Genomic DNA, 17,879 nt, shown 5'->3' on the forward strand with positions numbered 1-17,879 from the left:
TTTACCGGTATTTGAATGTTGCGTCTTGTGAGCTTTGGTTAATTTAATTTAATGTAGAATATTTACGAGTATATTCAAATGAATGAGTGCCTTAAAGTTATTTTAGAGATGTTTAAAAAATTCCTGTGGGACAGTTCTGCCAGAATGGTTGTTTTGTTTAGTCGATAGTATCGTAAACACGATATTGGCTAACGGTTATTCGCAGGGACTGCCGTGGTAATTGCATTCCACGGGCGCTACAAATCAATAAATCAATCAAATGAGTGAAAACCATTAATATTTGCAGCAGATCAAGCTCACCCAATGCAGGTTTCTCCACCTCAAATACATCCCATGTGCACTTGTGCAAAGTTGGATCAGATCTTCTTATGCCCTGCCGATTTCCCGGTGCCGAGGCTCCTTCGCGCAGCATTTGGACGCGCTGCCGCAACGCTGCCAGAACCTCAGAATGTCTCGTGGAATACACCAAATTGTTTTTCTCACACGGATCGTCCCAAATATCGTACACACACTCCTCTACCAAAGGATTGCAGCCTCGTTGAAGATCCCCGCAGCGGACGGCAGCCGACCGTCGCAAGGTCATCACCCGCTGCTGCGTCATGCGTCGAATATCGTGGCGGGCTAGGGCTCGGGAAGTGGGTGAATTGCGTACCGTCACCACATAGCGGCTCTCACGAGGATCCAGGTCATCTAGCTCGCGGTAGGTGAGCACTTGATCATACTGTCCCGCCGAAGTGGTGCCGTTTATATACTTCCAGTGTCCCATTTGGAATGAAGTGACCCGCCACTCATCGTCCAAGATGTGCAGAATTTCACGCGGCACATGTGGTGCATCCACAGGTCCTGCCAACTGCGGCCACAAGTCTATGCCATCCAGCTCGAGAGTGTGGGGCAGCCCGATGCCCGCGGCATGAGCCAGAGAGGGTAGCCAATCCGCCACATAAATGGGCTGGGTGAAAATGTTGCCGCGTGCCTGCAGCTGCGCACTCCAAATGGCGCCGGCTACGCGCACTCCTCCCTCCCAAGGAGTGTTCTTTTGGCCTCGGAGCGGCCAGTTGGAGCCTGTATTGGCAAACATGCCCACTGACGGAGCGCCATTGTCAGAGTAGAAGATCACAATGCTGTTCTCCAGCTGACCCGTGCTGTTCAATGCGCTGACAATGCGCCCCACACTTTGGTCAAGCTTGGAGACCATGGCTGCAAAGGTTCTGTTAATCAGCACGAACATTTTTGGGGTAAAAAGAATCTAACCAACCTGCATATTTCCTTCTGTTGGGATCCTTAATGTAAGCAAACTTTCGAATCTCCTCCTCAGGTGCCTGCAAGGGATCGTCTTCATTCGCCGTGTGTGTGGCGAGATGGCTGAGTACCAGGAACAAAGGCTGCTCCTGCCCTTCCCGCTCCCTTATCACACGCTCCGCCTCGTTGGTCAGCAAGTCTGTGACATATACGCCACGATCCCTGCACTCCAGCTCCATATTCCGACGAAAGTCATAGCCGAGAGAGTAATTACGAGCGGGCATCTTCGAGCGCCTCTGATAGTAGTCTATGTAGGCGCCCCAGTAGCCATAGTGATAGTCGAATCCGCGTCGGGTAGGCGTGTACTCCGGACGGGAGAAGCCCAAATGCCATTTGCCTATCAAGTTGGTGGAGTAACCGGCCTGCTGAAAGATCTCCGGCATCAGTGTGGCATTCAGAGTAAGTCCCCAGGGTTCCTCATTGCTAATTACAAAGTGTTGAGTGCCTGTTGCATAAATTGATTGATGAACACCAACTTTTACAAGACAGTAGATATTACCTGTGTGTATTGGATAGCGACCGCTGAGGAGAGCTCCACGAGATGGAGTGCACATGGCCGGCGCATACAAGCGGTCCAGAATCCGTCCATGGAAGGCCAAGGCATCGATATTGGGAGTTAGAAACTCCCGTCCACCGCGAAAGCTGACATCATCGAACCCCTGCAATATATTACAAATGCTGGTTTGTTTTGGAAAATCGGTGCTTTATGTCTGAGAAACTTGTTCTACCATGTCATCGGCCAATATAATGATTATATTGGGACGCCCTGCTGTTTCTGCTGTTGCTGATGCTGCTGATGCTGGTGTCTCATCTGTCTTCGCTCGTTGAAAGCAGAGTAAAAGCAATAGAAACGCTGATAAGCCTTTCATTGTGTGTTACTTAATTTCCAAACTAATGAACTAATTTTAATCGCGTGCTGCGTACCGCTATGTACAACAGCTCCCAAGCAACTGACGGTGGGAGAGAGGTCCACGTAATATCTTGCCACGAATCGACTCGACTCGGCTCGATTTCAGTTTCAGTCTTTGGGTCTGTTTCAGTTTGTTTAAGTTGCGAGGGGTTCGTCCAAATTAGCAGCCACTCACAAACTTGATTGACTATGTAATTAATGTTCGGCAACGACAACAGGCTGTAAATGCAAGACTTTTAAGTTGATTTTGATTGGCTTCCGTTGAGTAACTGTAGGAGCCAATACTAGACAGATCAAGGGTGTTTTTTATATTTCTTCCCAATTTCATACGTGGAAGAATTCGTCCGTAACTTACACCATCAAACATGGGAAGTTTATTGTTTGCTTTTTTTGCTCTACTTCATTTTGTAAAGGTTTTCTCTTCGGCTTATCAATTCACCAGAACCAGAATTTGTCATCGAGAGTGTCTTCCGCACCTATATATTCATTAGTGTGGTATCGGATTGCTACTAAAAGACGAACGATTTATTAAATAAAGCTTAGAGAGTAATTGAACAGAGGCTACATAACTACATAACATCTATCTAGCACTACACTACCAGAGTCCGCTTTGGCTTGGTTGCAGTCACACAGAGCTAATAATACTATAAAGAGTCACGCACTCATAGCTAGACACACACGTTAAAGGCATAATCTGATCCCAGATGCATCGTTTCCTCTTGGCTGATGATCACCAGACAACGCTCCGCACCGCCGCCGGCAGACCGCAGATGGCATTGTGTACGGGAATGGCCAGGAAGCCGGCCAGGGCAATGCCATAGGAGTCGGACTGCACCACCATGGCCATGGCGAACTGCTGGCGCTCGGGTGATATTTCCTTGGACATGCGGTAGAAGGTGTTCACGTAGGCGCCGCCACCCAGCAGTCCTTCCCACAGGACGATGACGAAGACGATCCAGATGCTGGGCGTGTACCACCAGATGACCTCGGTGAGGAAGTAGATCACGTTGACGAACTGGAAGACGGACATTAGCCAGATCTTGTTCAACTGGAAGATGTTGACCGAGGAGCGCGAGATGAAGACACCAATCTGATAGTCCACATTCAGCCAGCGGTACTGAGAGTCCTTGTCCAGGAAGATGTTCTCAAAGTAAACCAATTCAAACTGCAAACGAAAAGCATCATCATGAGGAAGATCTCGCAAGCGTTTCTCTCCAAACCCACTCACCAATCCCTGGTTGATGAAGTACTCAAAGAAGTAGACCAGACAGAGGGGCAGCATATACTTGAACAGATGCTTGATGTAGGAGAGCTTCTCCTTGAATCCAACCAGGGGCTTGTCGTCGCTGATCAGTACCTCGGTGGACTCCACGGTGGTCACAGGCAGAATGTCCACCTGCGGACGACGCAGGAGCAGCCAGAAGGCGAAGGCCTCAATGGCAGGAAAGACGAGCATGATCAGCATGGTGTTGCGCGGGCTAACATCGAGATCCCTCAGGGTGGCATAGCTCAGCGAACCAATCACGCCGGCTCCTCCAGTACCCGAGGACCAGGTGGATATGACGTTTCTGAAACAGATCGAAAGAATCATTTTAGAGATTCAACTAAGGATTAGACCGTTCAAACTAACTTGTTATATCGCGAAGAGTATGCCAGGAAGGTGGTCTCTCCAATGCCACTGCTCGCCGACGTGATGATGACTCCCAGGAGAGCCATCCACTCGGCGTGGGCGAATCCAACGAGCAGGAAGCCAGCTGCCGAGCAGGCCACCGCAATTGCTATGCGTGAGCTGCAAGATAAATCAGGTTAAGATGCTGCAAAGGCAGAGGCCACAGATCTCGGTCTACTCACTTCACCCAGAAGGGAAAGAAGGGCATTAGCATCTTGACAAACAGCGAGGGCAGCACATCAGCCAGCAAAATGGCACCGGTGGATACCAAGTGACAGTTCCTACCCGTGGCGCTGGTTTCATCGTCATCGGTCTGACAGGGAGCACAGGAAAACGATTAGTCTGATTTGGATGATCAGGTTATGTCTGATCTTTGCCTACCGGATTGAACTGCTTGATAATGTCGTGGGCCGCACTCAACATCACCACATAGCCGTAGTTGTTGCATAGACCAAGGATCCAGTAGGATGTCAGGTCCCGCCAGAGGCCGCGATCCTTTCGAGGGCTGTGGGGGCCACCTGCAGGTGCGACCACAACCTGAGGATCGTGCTCGGCCTCGGCCTCTTGCTGTTTGCTGGTCGTCATATCGGGCAGGCCAACTATGGTGAATATAATTAAAAATACAAGTAATTATTGCACATTGACTTTTGCCATGAGAAATCGAGAACCATTGTGGGTCCACCTGCCGCTGCAAATGAATTGCGGTTCCCAGTGCGGCATCTACTATTGCTTTTGGTCATGGAAACGCTATGAACTTAATTGAACTGAACTAAACTGAACACTGAGAAAAAATAAATTGTATATACTCTCGATCTATGTACATATGTACATATATACTGATGTGAACGGAACTTTAATTACATATACTTTTTTAAACCCATCTGAAAAACCCATTTCTTACTGCAGGTTTTGCTCAGTGCATTAACAGTTATTGTAAGGTTCTCTCTCTTTGATCGACTGGTAAACGGCTTTGTTTCTCTTTGAAAGAGTATTCTGAAACTCTTGCAAAGCAAAGCAACTCTTTCGTTGAGGTTTGTTGAGTTTCGTTGAGGTTTCCTATGTCTTAATATTTTCTAGAGTCGAATTTAAACAGATTGCTTAATTTGTTAAGCTGTGCATGTCTGTCGGTGGTACCTTGAACTTGAACGAACACAATTGGCATTTGGGGAAGTACGTAAAAAAAGTTCACTTAAATTTTCTTGAGAAATACGTGCGACAAATAATAATAAAATATGTCTATTGCACATCTACGAGTGGTATTGAAGGTAGAATGAAGCAACGGTTCTACTAGGTCGTATATTTAAGATGGATTAGCATATTATTTATTGCACTAAGCTTGGAGGAATAATTTTAAGAACTCTTTAGAACGAAAAACTGAAACGGATTGGTACTTTCTTTAAAAATAATTACAATGAGATAGATAGACAGATTAGATACTTCAATCGCTCTACAGATTTCACTGTTTGGTAACAGATTGCAAAAACCAAAGAGGGGGAAATGAACTGAGTTGGTCACCACGTATACTATGTGTATATATGCATATATAGATCATCAGTTTATTGGCAACGATTTATATGGTGCAAAGTGCAAATCGTTTGATTTGTTTACATCCGACAGAACTTGTGACTGTCGCTTATGGATGGGTAGAAGGAAGGGTGGGGAAGGAAGGTATATAGAACCGGAAACCATGGGGAAAGGAAATCATCCTCTTTGAATCCCAAACACATCCTATATTCCCATTATAAATACATGTATTTGAAAAAAAACCCCGAACAATGCCCTGCCTGACAGCCATAATTTGTACAGATCATTTAAGTTGACCTTGCACCTGTTTTACGAGTAGATTATATTAAAAAAAACAACCGCAATTAAATAATATCAAATTAGCACCAAGTACCAAGTGGGAATAAGAACAGGCCTGAAAAAACTGGCAAATAATTGAACAAATCCCTCGATTCAATGGGTTGGTTGCATTTGCCAAATCAGCAACTGCAGAACTAAAGGTTCTCTAGAGTTACTTCGGGTTATGCTGGAAAGTGACGCATCGATGGGTTTGAGAGTACTCGTACTCGTACTCGCACTCGCACTCGTACTCGATCCATTTGCGCAGTTACAATGTTGTTGACCCACTTCGGTGTGTGGAGGTCCGCTATCCCATTGCATTTGCTTAGTATCCACAAAAATTCAATTCGACACCCCACCGAAACACCAAACATACACACGTTTCGAAATTTCGAAAGTAAACTGAGAATAGAAGAAGTCCGCGAACCATTATCAGCATTTACCTTGGGATGGCACAGCACTTGGTCGTGTCATTCACTTCTGTCTGGGCTTTTGCCTATTTTTGAAACGAATTCAAAGAAAGTCCTTGAGACAAACGAAGGCGAAATGGTGTGGATTAGATCTTACACATTCTTTAAATAAAAGAACAAAGGTGAAAAGGGGAAAGACCTATGCGAGGACTCTCCAAGCTATTGACATTGTCCCACTGATGACAAACCTTTTCGTAAACTATTTATGATCTTATCCCTTTCTGGACGTTTGAACTCAGATCTTGACGGGCTTGTATGCAACTGAATCTGCGCTTTAAACTCCGTGCAACATTTGTTCTGTGCCAATTCTACTGCTCATGTATTTCTAGTTTAGTGGCTAACCTTTGGCTTTTCTATGTTCTTTAACAGCACGTTTGCGTATTGGATGCACTTCCTTTCCTTGCACTATTTGGCCAACACTTGGAGAACAATCGGCTAGAAGTTCGGAAAGCGACGTCGGCGGTACGGGGGCAACCACAACGACAACGTTTCGCGCGTTGGGGCGTTCGGTGAGCGACTGAACCTGAATGAGCCCTCCCCAACACTCAAAGCGAGTCCCCAACAATCAACTGCAATCGCCGACAGCCGACAACAATGATGGACGTCAAAGACCGAAAGTGCGAGGTATCACGCGAGTTGCCAGCGGCAGCATAAAAAGCAGAATAAAATAAAATCAAAGAAGAAACCCACAGACGACAATAGAAGTGCAACAAGTGCCGAGTGCCAAAGTGCCGATCAGGCGGATTATGTCTATAGATATAGTATTTGTACGATTTGATTCGATTCTGTTCGATTCCGCTCGATTCCGCTCGATTCGGTTCCGTTCCGTTCTGATCCGTTCGCGGGGAGCAGCAGAGAGTTGAGGCCGGTCAGCGAACGTCACGTTTTTTGCTTTGGCAAATCTTTCCCTGCTCATGTTATACCCTTTTCAAGGGTATACCCACTTCTCTTAGATGTTCGCACAGGCCAGACAGAGGCATCCCGATCCAGAGGGACTTCTACTGGAATTTGTTCAAGACTTTATGATAAGATTTCTGAAACATGTGCGTATTTTGTTGATACTGAACTGATAATCTCAATAGGATAGTCTTTCTTTACAGCCCCCCAAGAGTCGGCGATTGTTTCTGGCACGAGTAAAGATAAAGAATCCGTCTTTCACCGCGATTAGATAGATAGCCATACAGAGTCATTCGAAAACTTTCGAAGGCTTTCGAGCTAACGCATCGATTATCATACGGCAATCAAAAATGTGCCAATTATGGAAGCACATTTTTTGACACCTTACTTTATTCTTACAACCATGATGACGATGATGATGATTTAAGGTATTAGAAACTTCGGAGTTCTTTTTCGTTCTAATTCAAATATTTCATTGTTTTTGCTGTTGGCTGCCGTCGGCTGTCGTTAATGAAAAGTTAAACCGAATGTTAATTGCATTTCGTTGCTGTTTCTTAGGCAATTTGTATGCTAGTAATACAGTGCTGCCTGTTGTTGTGAGCTCTTTCAGGGCTTTGTTCTGGCCCCTAAATATGAACAGCAGTACTTGCTGCTGCGTTCTGTTCTGCTTTGTGGCTTTATCGGGAGGCACGTGGCGTATGCGTAATATAGGATAAACGCTATGAAAAGAACACCTGTGGACGAGGGCCAAGACCCAAATGAAAAGAGCTTATATGAAAAAATGAGATGGGAATAGAGATTAGAACTCTTAATTAGGGATTCCTCTGGACCTTGCGAGCAATGTTTTTGATATTATTTATGATATTTGTGGAGGTTACTTAACCCACGCTGTAAATACTGAACGAGAACTGTTCAGTTATGCAAACAACATTTAGTCGAACTTCGGCAACACGATTAACTGGAAATTCTGGCTAATTTAAGAACAGAGTAAACACACCCGATCCGACGGAGGTCTCACTTGAATGGCAAACACTCCGCGCGACACTTTCGATGCTTGGCAGGCCGTAAATCCGAGGTGAAGTGCCATAAAGTATACCCCAAAACAACAACAAAAAGAACAAAACAACAGCCTTACGGATACGCACACTTTCGAGTTGAGAGTAGTAGTATTTCCGCCTGCTACTCAATCCGCCAGCTCGAGGAATGGAATCCAACTGAGGACATGTCGAACACAAAGCTAGAACAGAGCCGGATGGCCAGGGTTTGCAATCGACAGTGTCATTATCGTTAAGTGGGGGCACAGATTAAATTACAGATAAGATGTGCCCAGCATTGGGCCATATAAATCTTAAGATATCAGTCAGCTAGTCAGCCGCATGGCGTTTCGTATGAATACATGACAGGCGGCGCACCAGAGCCAGAACCAGAACCAGACCCAGACATGACAATCAGGCAGATGATGAGAGAGGAGCTTTGCGCTTTACGGGGTGTTTCTCCCCCCAGCGAACAGTTCAATCTAATTATCGGAATACATACTGGTGTGTAGCTGAGCTGAGAGTTTTCCCCGCAATAAAATAAAATTCATTGAGGTTTTATTTCCTTTTACCCATCCTTTGGCATTCAAATCGAATCCGTTTCGCGCTCATTTAGCACGTACGGAAACCGCCAAAACCAATTTAACACCGCAGCCGCAAAGCAGGGAACACTTTTTCCTCTGCCCTGTCGAAAACAAACGAGTATTGGTTTATTGTATACCTACGTACATACGTACATATACGCATAGTTACAAATAGAGAAAAATCAAGTTAAAACATGTTGCTGACAAATTGCAAAATAAAATGGTCCAATGACAGCAGAGGGCCTGGGGAAAGGAAGCGGAAAACTCTGTTCAATGTTGTAAATAATTCCCAATTGCCTGTCAATTTCCACTGACACTGTAAAGTTCTACCCTCCACCCGCCGCCCGAGACGGGGAGCACTCCTTGAGGGGTTAACCAAATGGGCCCAAGTGATGGCCTGTTGACAACAAGATTGAGTTGACAAATTGTCAAGCCAATTTATCATGGCACTCGCAATGGGTGGAGAGTTCTGGTCTGTTTGGCAAACATTTATGCCAGTTGCAGCTCGAAACGCGACAAGGCAAAGAGAAAGTGTTTATTAGTGGACCTTGATGGATTAATCAAACAGAAATACCCGTACAAGAGCTCTGAAGATCTCTGTCTTGCATCTGTGTTCTCTTCTTCAAGGTCCCCACTAAAGGCTGCAGCTTTCTCCTGCTTCGAGAGGATCGTAACATACACGTGCCGCTCTATTCTTTATGGTGCAATCAAATCAGACTGTCAGTCTTGTCTGTCCGCCTCCGTGCTCCAATGAAATGAAATGTCGGCTGCTGCCGCAGGCCAACTTCATTAAATCGACATAAATCATGGTCGTGTGGTCGAATGGTCGAATGAAGTGAAATATGATTGATTACGTGGGAAAATCGCACAGACTTAGTGCTGGAAACTTGGTAGTTAACTGCTGCCTAATAGGCCTCATTATTTGCTATCTGCCAGACCCACACATGGCCTATGGAGACTGGGGATAAACTTTTCCATTCGAGGTGCATAAAAATGCAAATAAAGGCAGTCGGAGTAGGAGGTGGCGAGAGAATGAATAAAATCATTGGCGAAGGAGAAAATGAAAAATAAAATGTAACCGCCAAACACGAAAAGTTTTTAATGCAAATACGAAAATCGCATGAAAGCATAGCACAGATCCACTACGTCCTGTGCTCCCCGGCTCCTGTCCTCGGCATCCTTCCTTCCTTTCATTCAACGAGGCGTGCCGCATTTTTCGGGCGGGAAAACAGGAAGCGTGGAAAAGCGTCGCCCCCCTGCATAATTTTACAGTCGTCGGACGTGGCGAAAAGTTTAACCCCAAAGTGTTTTTATATTTTCTCTGGTCCTCTAGGTGCCATGTGCCGTGTGCCGTGTCCCCGATGAGAATATATATATATATCTGTGTAGTTCTGAATAGCAGCTTAAAGGGATTTTAAAGAGTGAGTCGCTTGGTCCGGTTGAGATAGCGCTGCCAGGCGAGCTCCAGCAGGAGGATGAACACGACCAGGATGTAGCCAAAGATCAGCATCAGGAGTAGCGGGGCAACGTACTCCATGCCCACGGTAATCACAAAGTTCTGGGCCACGCAATGGAGCTTCATGTGGACCCAGTAGCTGCGCTGCTTCCGGTAGACACCCGTTTCCAAGACACGCAACAGTCTGCCAGGGAATACCATGAAGGACAAATAGATGTAAGGGCTCTCTGTAAGGGACACTCACCTTAGACGAAACAGCTCCTTGTAGGTGGAGTTGCGATGCAGGTGCGTGTAGAACAGTTGCTCGGGTCGGAACAGTATCTCGTTGAGGTCACAGATCTCCTGGGCCGTAAAGTAGCGCTCCACATAGGCATACCCCGAGGATGTCTCAAAGACATAGACATAGCCGGGATTGTCCCTGACCCGAAGCACTCCCTCTTCGGCGGGCAGCCAAAGATCGGGATTCTTCGACTGCGACTCGATCTTGCGTTTTATGAACAGATGGATATCGGAACGTCTGGAGTACTGTCAGGAAGAGAAGAGAGACCATAGATTGACAGGGGAAGAGTGTAAGAGAGATGGAACCCACATTCAGATAGCTCTTGGTAAAGGGCAATGGCTCCAGGCCCACTGTCAGCTGGCTCTCCGCCAGCTGTTGCATTGTCTTGATCTTGGACTTGACCGGAGAACTCAGCAGCGAGGACACCACCACAGATGTGTAGTAGTTGTACATGATGAAGCTGATCAGGAAGAGGGCAAAGTAGATCAGCCGGCCGCCATTGGAGCGGGGTATCAGCGCCGAGCTCTGGATGCAGGCGGCCCCAAAGCTGATCAGGAAGGTGGTCAGCAGCGAGGGTAGGTAGTCGAGCCGCCAGCGGCGACGCATCCGCTTGCACTCCATGTAGAAGGTCACCCAGAGCAGGAGTCCGATCAGGGACAGAACTCCACCAAATAGATACCACACGAGCGGACTGAACGGCTGCAGGAACACATCACCGCGGAGGCCCGCGTTGTGTGGCGTGCGGAAGATGCAGACCGAGCGAAAGAAGCCAGTCTCAATGATGGCCGACAGATACTTGAGCCGCCCCTCCGTCGCCAGCGAGGGTGTGGCTGTGATGTCAGCCGTCTGGTCGACCACGGCGCCCACAGCTCCGCCAACCACATCTGATTTGCTCCAGCTGTCCACGAAGATGAACTTCATTTGGCAGTGCAACAGATCCCGAAGGATCAGAGTCAGATGAAAGCCGAATCGCGCCAGCGAGTCAATGTGTGTGTCGTTCTCCTGACTCAGAAACAAAACCAGTTGATCCTCCGACCAGTAGAGAGGACGTTGGGTCACCACCGTAGCCACTGGAGGAGAGAGAGTTAGTGTTTTGATGCCATCGCTCTTTTAGGACTTCCTACCTCTGAGCACCACATCCGTGAGCTGCTCCCGATTCCCGTACTTGGAACGTAGATGCAACGGGCTCAGGTATCGCATCCTCTGACAACCACTCAGGTCACAGCCGCAGGCATAGTTTGCCGTCAGATTCAGCTGGCCGCCAATGATCCTCCCATTGCTGTAGACATCGTAGGTGGCATAGACCACTGCAGAGGCATTGTAATCCGAGCTTGGAGGCTCCTCCTTCACGTAGCTAACATCGGCATCGATTGAAATGTTGAAGGGGGAGAAGAAATCGTAGAAACCCACTTCGGATTCATTCCCGTGCAGCAGCCAATGGTAATGCTGATTGTACAGCTGCTCCCGACTGGCCTTATATGAGAAATAATGAATGCCATGAATGTCCACATGATTTAGATATTGTTTCATGTGTCATGTACCTCCTCTAGTAATCCTGCTGCCTTGTGGCACTTCATATCTACATAGATCGCCAGAGTGGGCTGCAAATGGCCCAGGAATCGCAACTCCAGATCCTCCCAGTCCCGAACGGCGTGCATTTGCAGAAACTGATGGTAGATGAGGTGCTGATGGAGGGGCTTCATGAATTGCTGAGCAAAGTCCCGAACTACAAAGAAGGAAAAGTTATATATTTATAGAATATTATAGAATTCCCAATGAATGAGGGTTGCTTTCTTTCCCACTTTCATGTTGCTGCCAGCAATGAAAGAATAGAACGAAACCGATGCGCGACTGAACCAGATTGTCCAGCAGAAAGTTGGCCAATTGCACCTGCAGCTGCATTGTTTACTTTTACACGGTGGCCAGTGGCTGCTTCTTTTATAGGGGAGCCATTGTAGCCATTCTAGAGGAATCAATTTGCCTGTCAACAGCAGCCTTCACTTCAGTCGCTGTTTGTTCTAAAATTGCACCAATTTGCCTGCAAAAAAAAAATATATATATAAATGGTATTGACCTTGGTCTCACCTCAGTGGCGGAGAGCCGTGTGCCCGTGCCTGTGCCTGTGCCACAGCACCTCCAGGCCCAGTAGCCCCACACAAAGTACAATCGATCCCAGAAGCAGAATGAACAGGGGTGTAGCGTATTCCAGGCCCACGGCCACTGAGTGATTGTGCTGGTAGCAGTGGAGCTTGGTCCGCATCCAGTAGCGCTCGTGCTTGAAGTGGATCCCCGTCTCCAGCATTCGCAGCTCGCTGGAAATAGAGGGGATAGGCTTGGGAACACCTTAGTGGCTAGGAAACTAGGGTAATACTTTAATCTAAAGAGTTCCGCATAGGGGCAGGACTTCAGTACCACGGTGTGGGTGTGCGAGGCATCGCGTAGTGGTATCTCGTTCAGCTCACAGATCTGATGGGGCAGGAAGTACTTCCGCACAAACTCGTAGGCGGTGGCCGCCCCGGCAATGTAGACGAAGCCCGCGTTATCCCGCATCCGCTTGACACCCTCCTCGGTGGACATCCAGATGTGATCCGGCGATTGCTTGCTGCCTGCCACCTTGTTCAAGTACAGACTGTGGACGTCCGGCTGATCGGAGGTGGTCACGTAGACGAGCGTGTAGGGGGTCGGCTCTATGGCCACCTGCAGGCTGCTGTCCGCCAGCTGCTGGAGTGTGCGGATGCTCGACTTGGCCGGCCGCCCGAGCAGCTTGGACACCACGATCGACGTGTAGTAGTTGTACATCAGGAAGGAGGTAAGCATCAGTGCATAGAAAGCCATGCGGCCGCTCAAGGAGCGAGGTGTGAGCCAGGCCCCCTGAATGCAGCCAGCCCCAAAGGAGATCAGGCAGCTGGTCAGCAACGAGGGTCTCCATTCGCTCAGGCGTTCCATGCGGAAGGTCGCCCAGAGCATGCAGCCGGCCACAATCAGGAGCAGACCGAATGCCAGCCAGACACCGCCGCTGAAGGGCTGCAGGAACTCGGTGGCACTCAGGCCAGCCGACACCGATCGGGGGTTACGGAACATGCACACGTCGCGAAAGATACTGAACTTCGTGAGCGGCTTTATGAACAGCGCCCGATCAAAGGAGTAGATGAAGGGGGCTATCGACAGATCTGCCGCCTCGGTGATCAAGTCACCGATCATGCCACCCGACACGTTGCCATCGCCTGTCCAGCGGTCACGAAACATATACTCAAACCTTCAACAAAAAACCTTGTGGAAGATTGTGATTTTGTAAATTCAATCAATTCCCTACTTGCAGTCCAACATCTCTCGGAGTGGCTGGCGCGACTGGTAGCCCAGGCGGGCGTACGTATCGAGATGGATCCGGTCTCTGGTTTCCATGAAGCTGAGGATTATCTCTTGCGAGGTGTTCAGTGGCATGGAGTTGACCTTTGGATTGAATCAATATCAGTCTATCTGTTAAATCTGTCAAAGATCTTCACGCACCGCTGCAGTGGCTCTCATGATCATTCCAGTTAGGGACTTCCGATGCTGCAGTCGATCTCTCGTATGAAGATCACTGAGATAGCGCTGGACGCGGCACTCCAGCTCATGGCAAACGATTTCCTGGTCCACGGTGATGTTCAGCTCTCCACCCAACTGCCTGCCCTTGTTGTGCAGATCGTAGAGAGTGAAGAGGGCTCTGCTGGTGGGCTCGAGATCACCTATGGCATAGGTCACATCAGCATCGACAAAGAGTTGGGCTCTGCTGAAGAGAGTCTCCATTCGGGAGAGACCCGGCAGGCGATCGTAAATGAGCCAGTGATACCGATGGCTAAAGAGTTTCCTGTCGCTGGCCTGTCCATGGGATAACATATGTACAAATCAGATTAATCATACTACGATTATTCTCCAGATTCATGTAATACTTGCCATCTGTAAAACAGTCTCGCTTTGACCGCAATTGCTGTCCATGAAGACGCCCAACCTGAGGATACTGTGACTCAGGAGCTGGTCTTCAAGTGGAGTTTTCGTGTTGAGGTCCTCGAATTGAGTGAAGACATTTCCCGTGTTGGCTACGAGTGCAAAGTGTGCCAGGGCTGCGGGTACAGAGATGCAGAGATATTAATTAAAGAAGCAACTGACTGATGTGGTCCGATCGGATCTGATCTGATCTGAGGAATACTCACACTCCCCTGACCAACAATGCAGTACCAGGACATGGTTTATCTTGGCCATGTGCAAAATATTATACAATATGAAACTGTGCAATTCCCACATTTCTATATCTTATTGATATTATTTCAAAAGAGAACCAGAACTAGACCAGAAATAATGATGCAGATTACGATGCCACAGGGGTTTATATATGGGCCCAAGCATAATGCGACATAATCAATCCATCAATCCATCAACAATCAACCGCGGAATAACCCCTCCTACGGGTACATTCAACTGATTTATGGAATGATATTTACTGGCGATTTTAGTGGCTTTTTTTACACTCGGAAAAAAATTAAATAGCAAAAAGAAATACACCCATAATTAAATCAAATATTCTAGTTTTAAAGGAAAAACAGAAAAATTAAATAGAATCTACTTTGTTTATAACATAAATGTAAAGAGTTAATTAAACATTAATTAAGCATTAAAATAAAAATCAAAGTGTAAGCATTCGCTTCTCGGGCCGTTTTTCTCTGGGAGGGGAGGTGTACAATCAAAAGTATGGAAAGTAGTTGTCATATGCCCCCCAAATCAGAATCAGTCATCGCTCCTACATGAACTTGACAATTGACAACTTAATGGGAATAGAAATGGGTCTGAGTATACTCGTAGAATACAAAATTGAGCCACTGACACTGACAGGCAATGGTAAATCGGTCACTTATGGATTATGGATTAGCATGGAATAATAGCCGGATACGGCAGATTAAATTTAAGGTAAGGTATGGATATCCGCCCCTACTTACCCGATTAAATATAATGATTATTCGCTTATTCGTTGCTTCTTCACTGCTCCTGGGGCAAGAGACAGCTCTGCCTCTCGGTACTCTTCCAAGCCACTTCCAGAAGTAGAACCAGTATAGCCATGGAGTAGCCTCCCAATAGGGATAGAAACAGTGGTGCAGCGTACTCCATTCCCACCTGGATCACGAAGCTGTTGGAGTAGGTCTGCAGCCTCGTTTTGCTGAAGAAGCGCCGCTGCTTCGAGGTGAGGCCGCACTCCACGAGGCGCACCTCCAGCTGGGTGATAAGCTCTCGATAGGAGCTGTTCAGGTGGATCATGTGGTAGACGGTGCCCTCGTGCCGCAGCATGATCTCGTTGAGGTCGGAGATCTCCCGGGGAAGGTAGTGCTTCTCCACATGGTGGTAAATGAAGGATCCCTCCGAGATGTACACGAACCCGGGCTGATCGCGCACCTTGAGGACCCCCTCCTCAGGCCCATACCAGACGGTGCTTTGATCCCGCTTGCTCTCCACCTTCTGTCTGTAGAGACTGCGTATGTCCGGACGGGGCGAGGACTGTCGAAGATCTTTTTAATACAGGGACTCCAAAAAATAGATAGCTTACCGTCAGGTAGGCCTTGGTGAATGGCACATTATCGATGCCCACGTCCAGGGAGCTGTCCGCCAGCTGTTGCACGGTCCTTATGTTGGAGCGCACTGGCGATCCGAGGAGTGTGGACACCACAATCGATGTGTAGTAGTTGTACATGAGGAAGGAGGTCAGCATGACGGCGATGAATGCCAGTCTGCCGCCCGTGGACTTGGGCAGCAAGTGGGAGCCCTGTATGCAGGCAGCCCCGAAGCTGATCTGGCAGCTGGTGAGCAGGGAGGGCACAAAGTCCAGGCACCGCTGCATCCCGTGCTGCTCCAGGCGAAATATTAGCCACAGCAGGCACCCGGAGAGGACTAGCAGTGCCCCAAAGGCCAGCCAGACGCTGGGCATGAAGGGCTCTAGGAACACGGTCGCCTTGATCCCAGCATTGTGCGGCGTACGGAATATACAAACAGCTCGAAACTCGGCCAGCTCCACCATGGGATGGACATAGTGAATGCGGTTCCACGTCGGAATGAAGGGAGAGGAGCACAGCTCCACCGACTCATTGCCCAGCAGGCCTATGGCTCCGCCAAATGCATCCTGGATGCTCCAGTCACCCACCCAAGTGAAGCTCAAGCTGAAAACTTCAAGCTGGTAACTTCTTGGTGAAGAAAGGCAAGAACTCAGACCAGAGCTTACTTGAAATGTAGCAAGTCCTGCATGTGAAGGATGAGGCGATAGCCCAGGCGGGAAATCGAGTCCAAGTGGGCATCCTCTTCGCCGCTCAGGAACCGCATAAGAATCTCCTCCTTCGAAGTGAGTGGCATCACGGACACCTGCAGGGATATATATGTAAATAAATAAATATATTGAAATACTCGTGGTACGCTCCTACCAAGGCAGCCATTCGAAAGGTGATGTTGGTCAAGTCCATGCGCTGCTGCAGCCTGGTCCGCTCATGCAGATCGCTGAGGTAGTCCCTGATCCTGCAGTCGGTACGACTGCACTGGATACTCTGGTCAATAGTCACGTTGAGCCTGCCCCCCAAGTGGCTGCCCTTGCTGTAGACATCATGCAACACAAAGAGTTCTTCCTCCTCGTCCGTTGCTTCCCCCTCCCGCGGCTCGATGTAGGTCACATCGGCATCCAGGCTGATGTTGGCACGGACAAAGAGTTCGGCCAGATTCGTGAGGTTACCCATTTCATCGAATAGCAGCCAATGGAAGCGACGGTTATAGAGTCGGGCGCGACTGGACTGCATGCAATAGAGGGATTCAGTCCTTTTCTGTGAGAATCAAAGGCCAGCCACTTACCTGGTTTGTAAGAAGAGCAGCCTGCGGGCAGCCCAAGTCAAGGAACACACCCATTTTGGTGATATCGCTGTCCAAGTAGTCCTTGTGTATGTTGGCCAGGCCAGCATCCTGTTGCAGTTGAATATATTGCGAATAGATGTGGCTCTCACTCATCATCCCAGCCAGAGGATAGGCCTCTTGGAAATTAAGAAATGGAAATATAAACATAAATAATAGGGCCACCTCCCGGGGGCTTACCCGGCTCCGACCAGCAGTGGAACACTAAGACATCCCTCAAATTGATTTCCAGCAAATTGAACACCAGCAGACGATACAGAGCCAAATGTGTCATCTTATTCAGAACGATTCTCCGGACTGCTGACCTGGCCCTTTTATAGCCCCCAGTTTTCGGGGTTTTGCTGCCCAAAAGGGGGTCCAATTAAGTCATTTAGGCCTTCAAGTTTTGTTTCAGTTTTGATTGACAGGACGGTCAATTTTCGGGTATACCAATTGCCAAAAAAATTCAGAAGCAAAAGTCCAACAGGTGTCCCCATAAAATGGGGTGGGGAGCAGGACTCGCACTCGCACTGGCACTCGGACTGGC

At 48.1% G+C, this 17,879-nt stretch overlaps 5 protein-coding genes across 6 annotated transcripts; all 5 read right to left on the minus strand.

The window, feature by feature from the left end:
- Positions 1 to 33: 33 nt before the first annotated feature.
- Positions 34 to 2,170, minus strand: LOC6599017 (arylsulfatase B). The gene is made up of 5 exons (XM_002024049.2): positions 2,028 to 2,170; positions 1,799 to 1,958; positions 1,256 to 1,744; positions 301 to 1,197; positions 34 to 236 (listed from the first exon to the last, which is right to left on the minus strand). Exons 1-5 carry the CDS (start codon positions 2,166 to 2,168, stop codon positions 196 to 198), a joined length of 1,728 nt encoding a protein of 575 aa, XP_002024085.1. The 5' UTR covers positions 2,169 to 2,170; the 3' UTR covers positions 34 to 195.
- A 542-nt stretch (positions 2,171 to 2,712) lies between these two features.
- On the minus strand, positions 2,713 to 8,289 carry LOC6599018 (battenin). 2 transcript variants are annotated; one of them, XM_026992062.1, is made up of 6 exons: positions 8,233 to 8,289; positions 4,260 to 4,477; positions 4,061 to 4,191; positions 3,840 to 3,998; positions 3,438 to 3,777; positions 2,713 to 3,374 (listed from the first exon to the last, which is right to left on the minus strand). In XM_026992062.1, the coding sequence occupies exons 2-6, from the start codon at positions 4,461 to 4,463 to the stop codon at positions 2,940 to 2,942; spliced, it is 1,269 nt and encodes a 422-aa protein (XP_026847863.1). In that variant the 5' UTR covers positions 4,464 to 4,477; positions 8,233 to 8,289; the 3' UTR covers positions 2,713 to 2,939. The 2 variants fall into 2 exon arrangements, with proteins under 2 accessions (XP_026847863.1, XP_002024086.1); XM_002024050.2 differs by lacking the exon at positions 8,233 to 8,289 and adding an exon at positions 6,533 to 6,698.
- A 1,784-nt stretch (positions 8,290 to 10,073) lies between these two features.
- On the minus strand, positions 10,074 to 12,343 carry LOC6598883 (ionotropic receptor 75a). Its single transcript, XM_026992126.1, has 6 exons — positions 12,244 to 12,343; positions 11,983 to 12,167; positions 11,566 to 11,914; positions 10,751 to 11,511; positions 10,406 to 10,686; positions 10,074 to 10,345 (listed from the first exon to the last, which is right to left on the minus strand). The coding sequence occupies exons 1-6, from the start codon at positions 12,341 to 12,343 to the stop codon at positions 10,120 to 10,122; spliced, it is 1,902 nt and encodes a 633-aa protein (XP_026847927.1). The 3' UTR covers positions 10,074 to 10,119.
- Positions 12,114 to 14,722, minus strand: LOC113566464 (ionotropic receptor 75a). The gene is made up of 7 exons (XM_026992143.1): positions 14,632 to 14,722; positions 14,375 to 14,541; positions 13,949 to 14,299; positions 13,755 to 13,891; positions 12,813 to 13,697; positions 12,527 to 12,753; positions 12,114 to 12,167 (listed from the first exon to the last, which is right to left on the minus strand). The coding sequence occupies exons 1-6, from the start codon at positions 14,720 to 14,722 to the stop codon at positions 12,528 to 12,530; spliced, it is 1,857 nt and encodes a 618-aa protein (XP_026847944.1). The 3' UTR covers positions 12,114 to 12,167; position 12,527.
- A 729-nt stretch (positions 14,723 to 15,451) lies between these two features.
- On the minus strand, positions 15,452 to 17,627 carry LOC6598884 (ionotropic receptor 75a). Its single transcript, XM_026992144.1, has 6 exons — positions 17,534 to 17,627; positions 17,297 to 17,472; positions 16,879 to 17,238; positions 16,683 to 16,819; positions 16,014 to 16,620; positions 15,452 to 15,964 (listed from the first exon to the last, which is right to left on the minus strand). The coding sequence occupies exons 1-6, from the start codon at positions 17,625 to 17,627 to the stop codon at positions 15,452 to 15,454; spliced, it is 1,887 nt and encodes a 628-aa protein (XP_026847945.1).
- Positions 17,628 to 17,879: the final 252 nt, after the last annotated feature.

The sequence above is a fragment of the Drosophila persimilis genome, unplaced genomic scaffold (assembly GCF_003286085.1).
Source record: "Drosophila persimilis strain 14011-0111.01,24,50 unplaced genomic scaffold, DperRS2 tig00000700-arrow-arrow-pilon, whole genome shotgun sequence".
Lineage (NCBI taxonomy): Eukaryota > Metazoa > Arthropoda > Insecta > Diptera > Drosophilidae > Drosophila > Drosophila persimilis.

Excerpts from the sequence above, each read along its gene's own strand:
- LOC6598883 (XM_026992126.1), bottom strand. The coding sequence starts at position 12,343 with ATGCAGCTGCAGGTGCAATTGGCCAACTTTCTGCTGGACAATCTGGTT. Across the intron at positions 11,512-11,565 it reads CACGGATGTGGTGCTCAGAG|TGGCTACGGTGGTGACCCAA; the intron begins GTAGGAAGTCCT and ends TCTCTCCTCCAG. Across the intron at positions 10,687-10,750 it reads TTACCAAGAGCTATCTGAAT|TACTCCAGACGTTCCGATAT; the intron begins GTGGGTTCCATC and ends TCTTCCTGACAG.
- LOC6598884 (XM_026992144.1), bottom strand. The coding sequence starts at position 17,627 with ATGACACATTTGGCTCTGTATCGTCTGCTGGTGTTCAATTTGCTGGAA. Across the intron at positions 16,621-16,682 it reads CAGGACTTGCTACATTTCAA|CTTGAGCTTCACTTGGGTGG; the intron begins GTAAGCTCTGGT and ends TGAAGTTTTCAG. Across the intron at positions 15,965-16,013 it reads TCACCAAGGCCTACCTGACG|TCCTCGCCCCGTCCGGACAT; the intron begins GTAAGCTATCTA and ends GATCTTCGACAG.
- LOC6599018 (XM_026992062.1), bottom strand. The coding sequence starts at position 4,463 with ATGACGACCAGCAAACAGCAAGAGGCCGAGGCCGAGCACGATCCTCAG. Across the intron at positions 4,192-4,259 it reads TTATCAAGCAGTTCAATCCG|ACCGATGACGATGAAACCAG; the intron begins GTAGGCAAAGAT and ends GCTCCCTGTCAG. Across the intron at positions 3,375-3,437 it reads ACTTCATCAACCAGGGATTG|TTTGAATTGGTTTACTTTGA; the intron begins GTGAGTGGGTTT and ends TTTCGTTTGCAG.
- LOC113566464 (XM_026992143.1), bottom strand. The coding sequence starts at position 14,722 with ATGTGGGAATTGCACAGTTTCATATTGTATAATATTTTGCACATGGCC. Across the intron at positions 14,542-14,631 it reads GCATTGTTGGTCAGGGGAGT|CCCTGGCACACTTTGCACTC; the intron begins GTGAGTATTCCT and ends CTGTACCCGCAG. Across the intron at positions 13,698-13,754 it reads CGAGAGATGTTGGACTGCAA|GTTTGAGTATATGTTTCGTG; the intron begins GTAGGGAATTGA and ends TTTTTGTTGAAG.
- LOC6599017 (XM_002024049.2), bottom strand. The coding sequence starts at position 2,168 with ATGAAAGGCTTATCAGCGTTTCTATTGCTTTTACTCTGCTTTCAACGA. Across the intron at positions 1,959-2,027 it reads TTATATTGGCCGATGACATG|GGGTTCGATGATGTCAGCTT; the intron begins GTAGAACAAGTT and ends AATATATTGCAG. Across the intron at positions 1,198-1,255 it reads CAACAGAAGGAAATATGCAG|CCATGGTCTCCAAGCTTGAC; the intron begins GTTGGTTAGATT and ends GAACCTTTGCAG.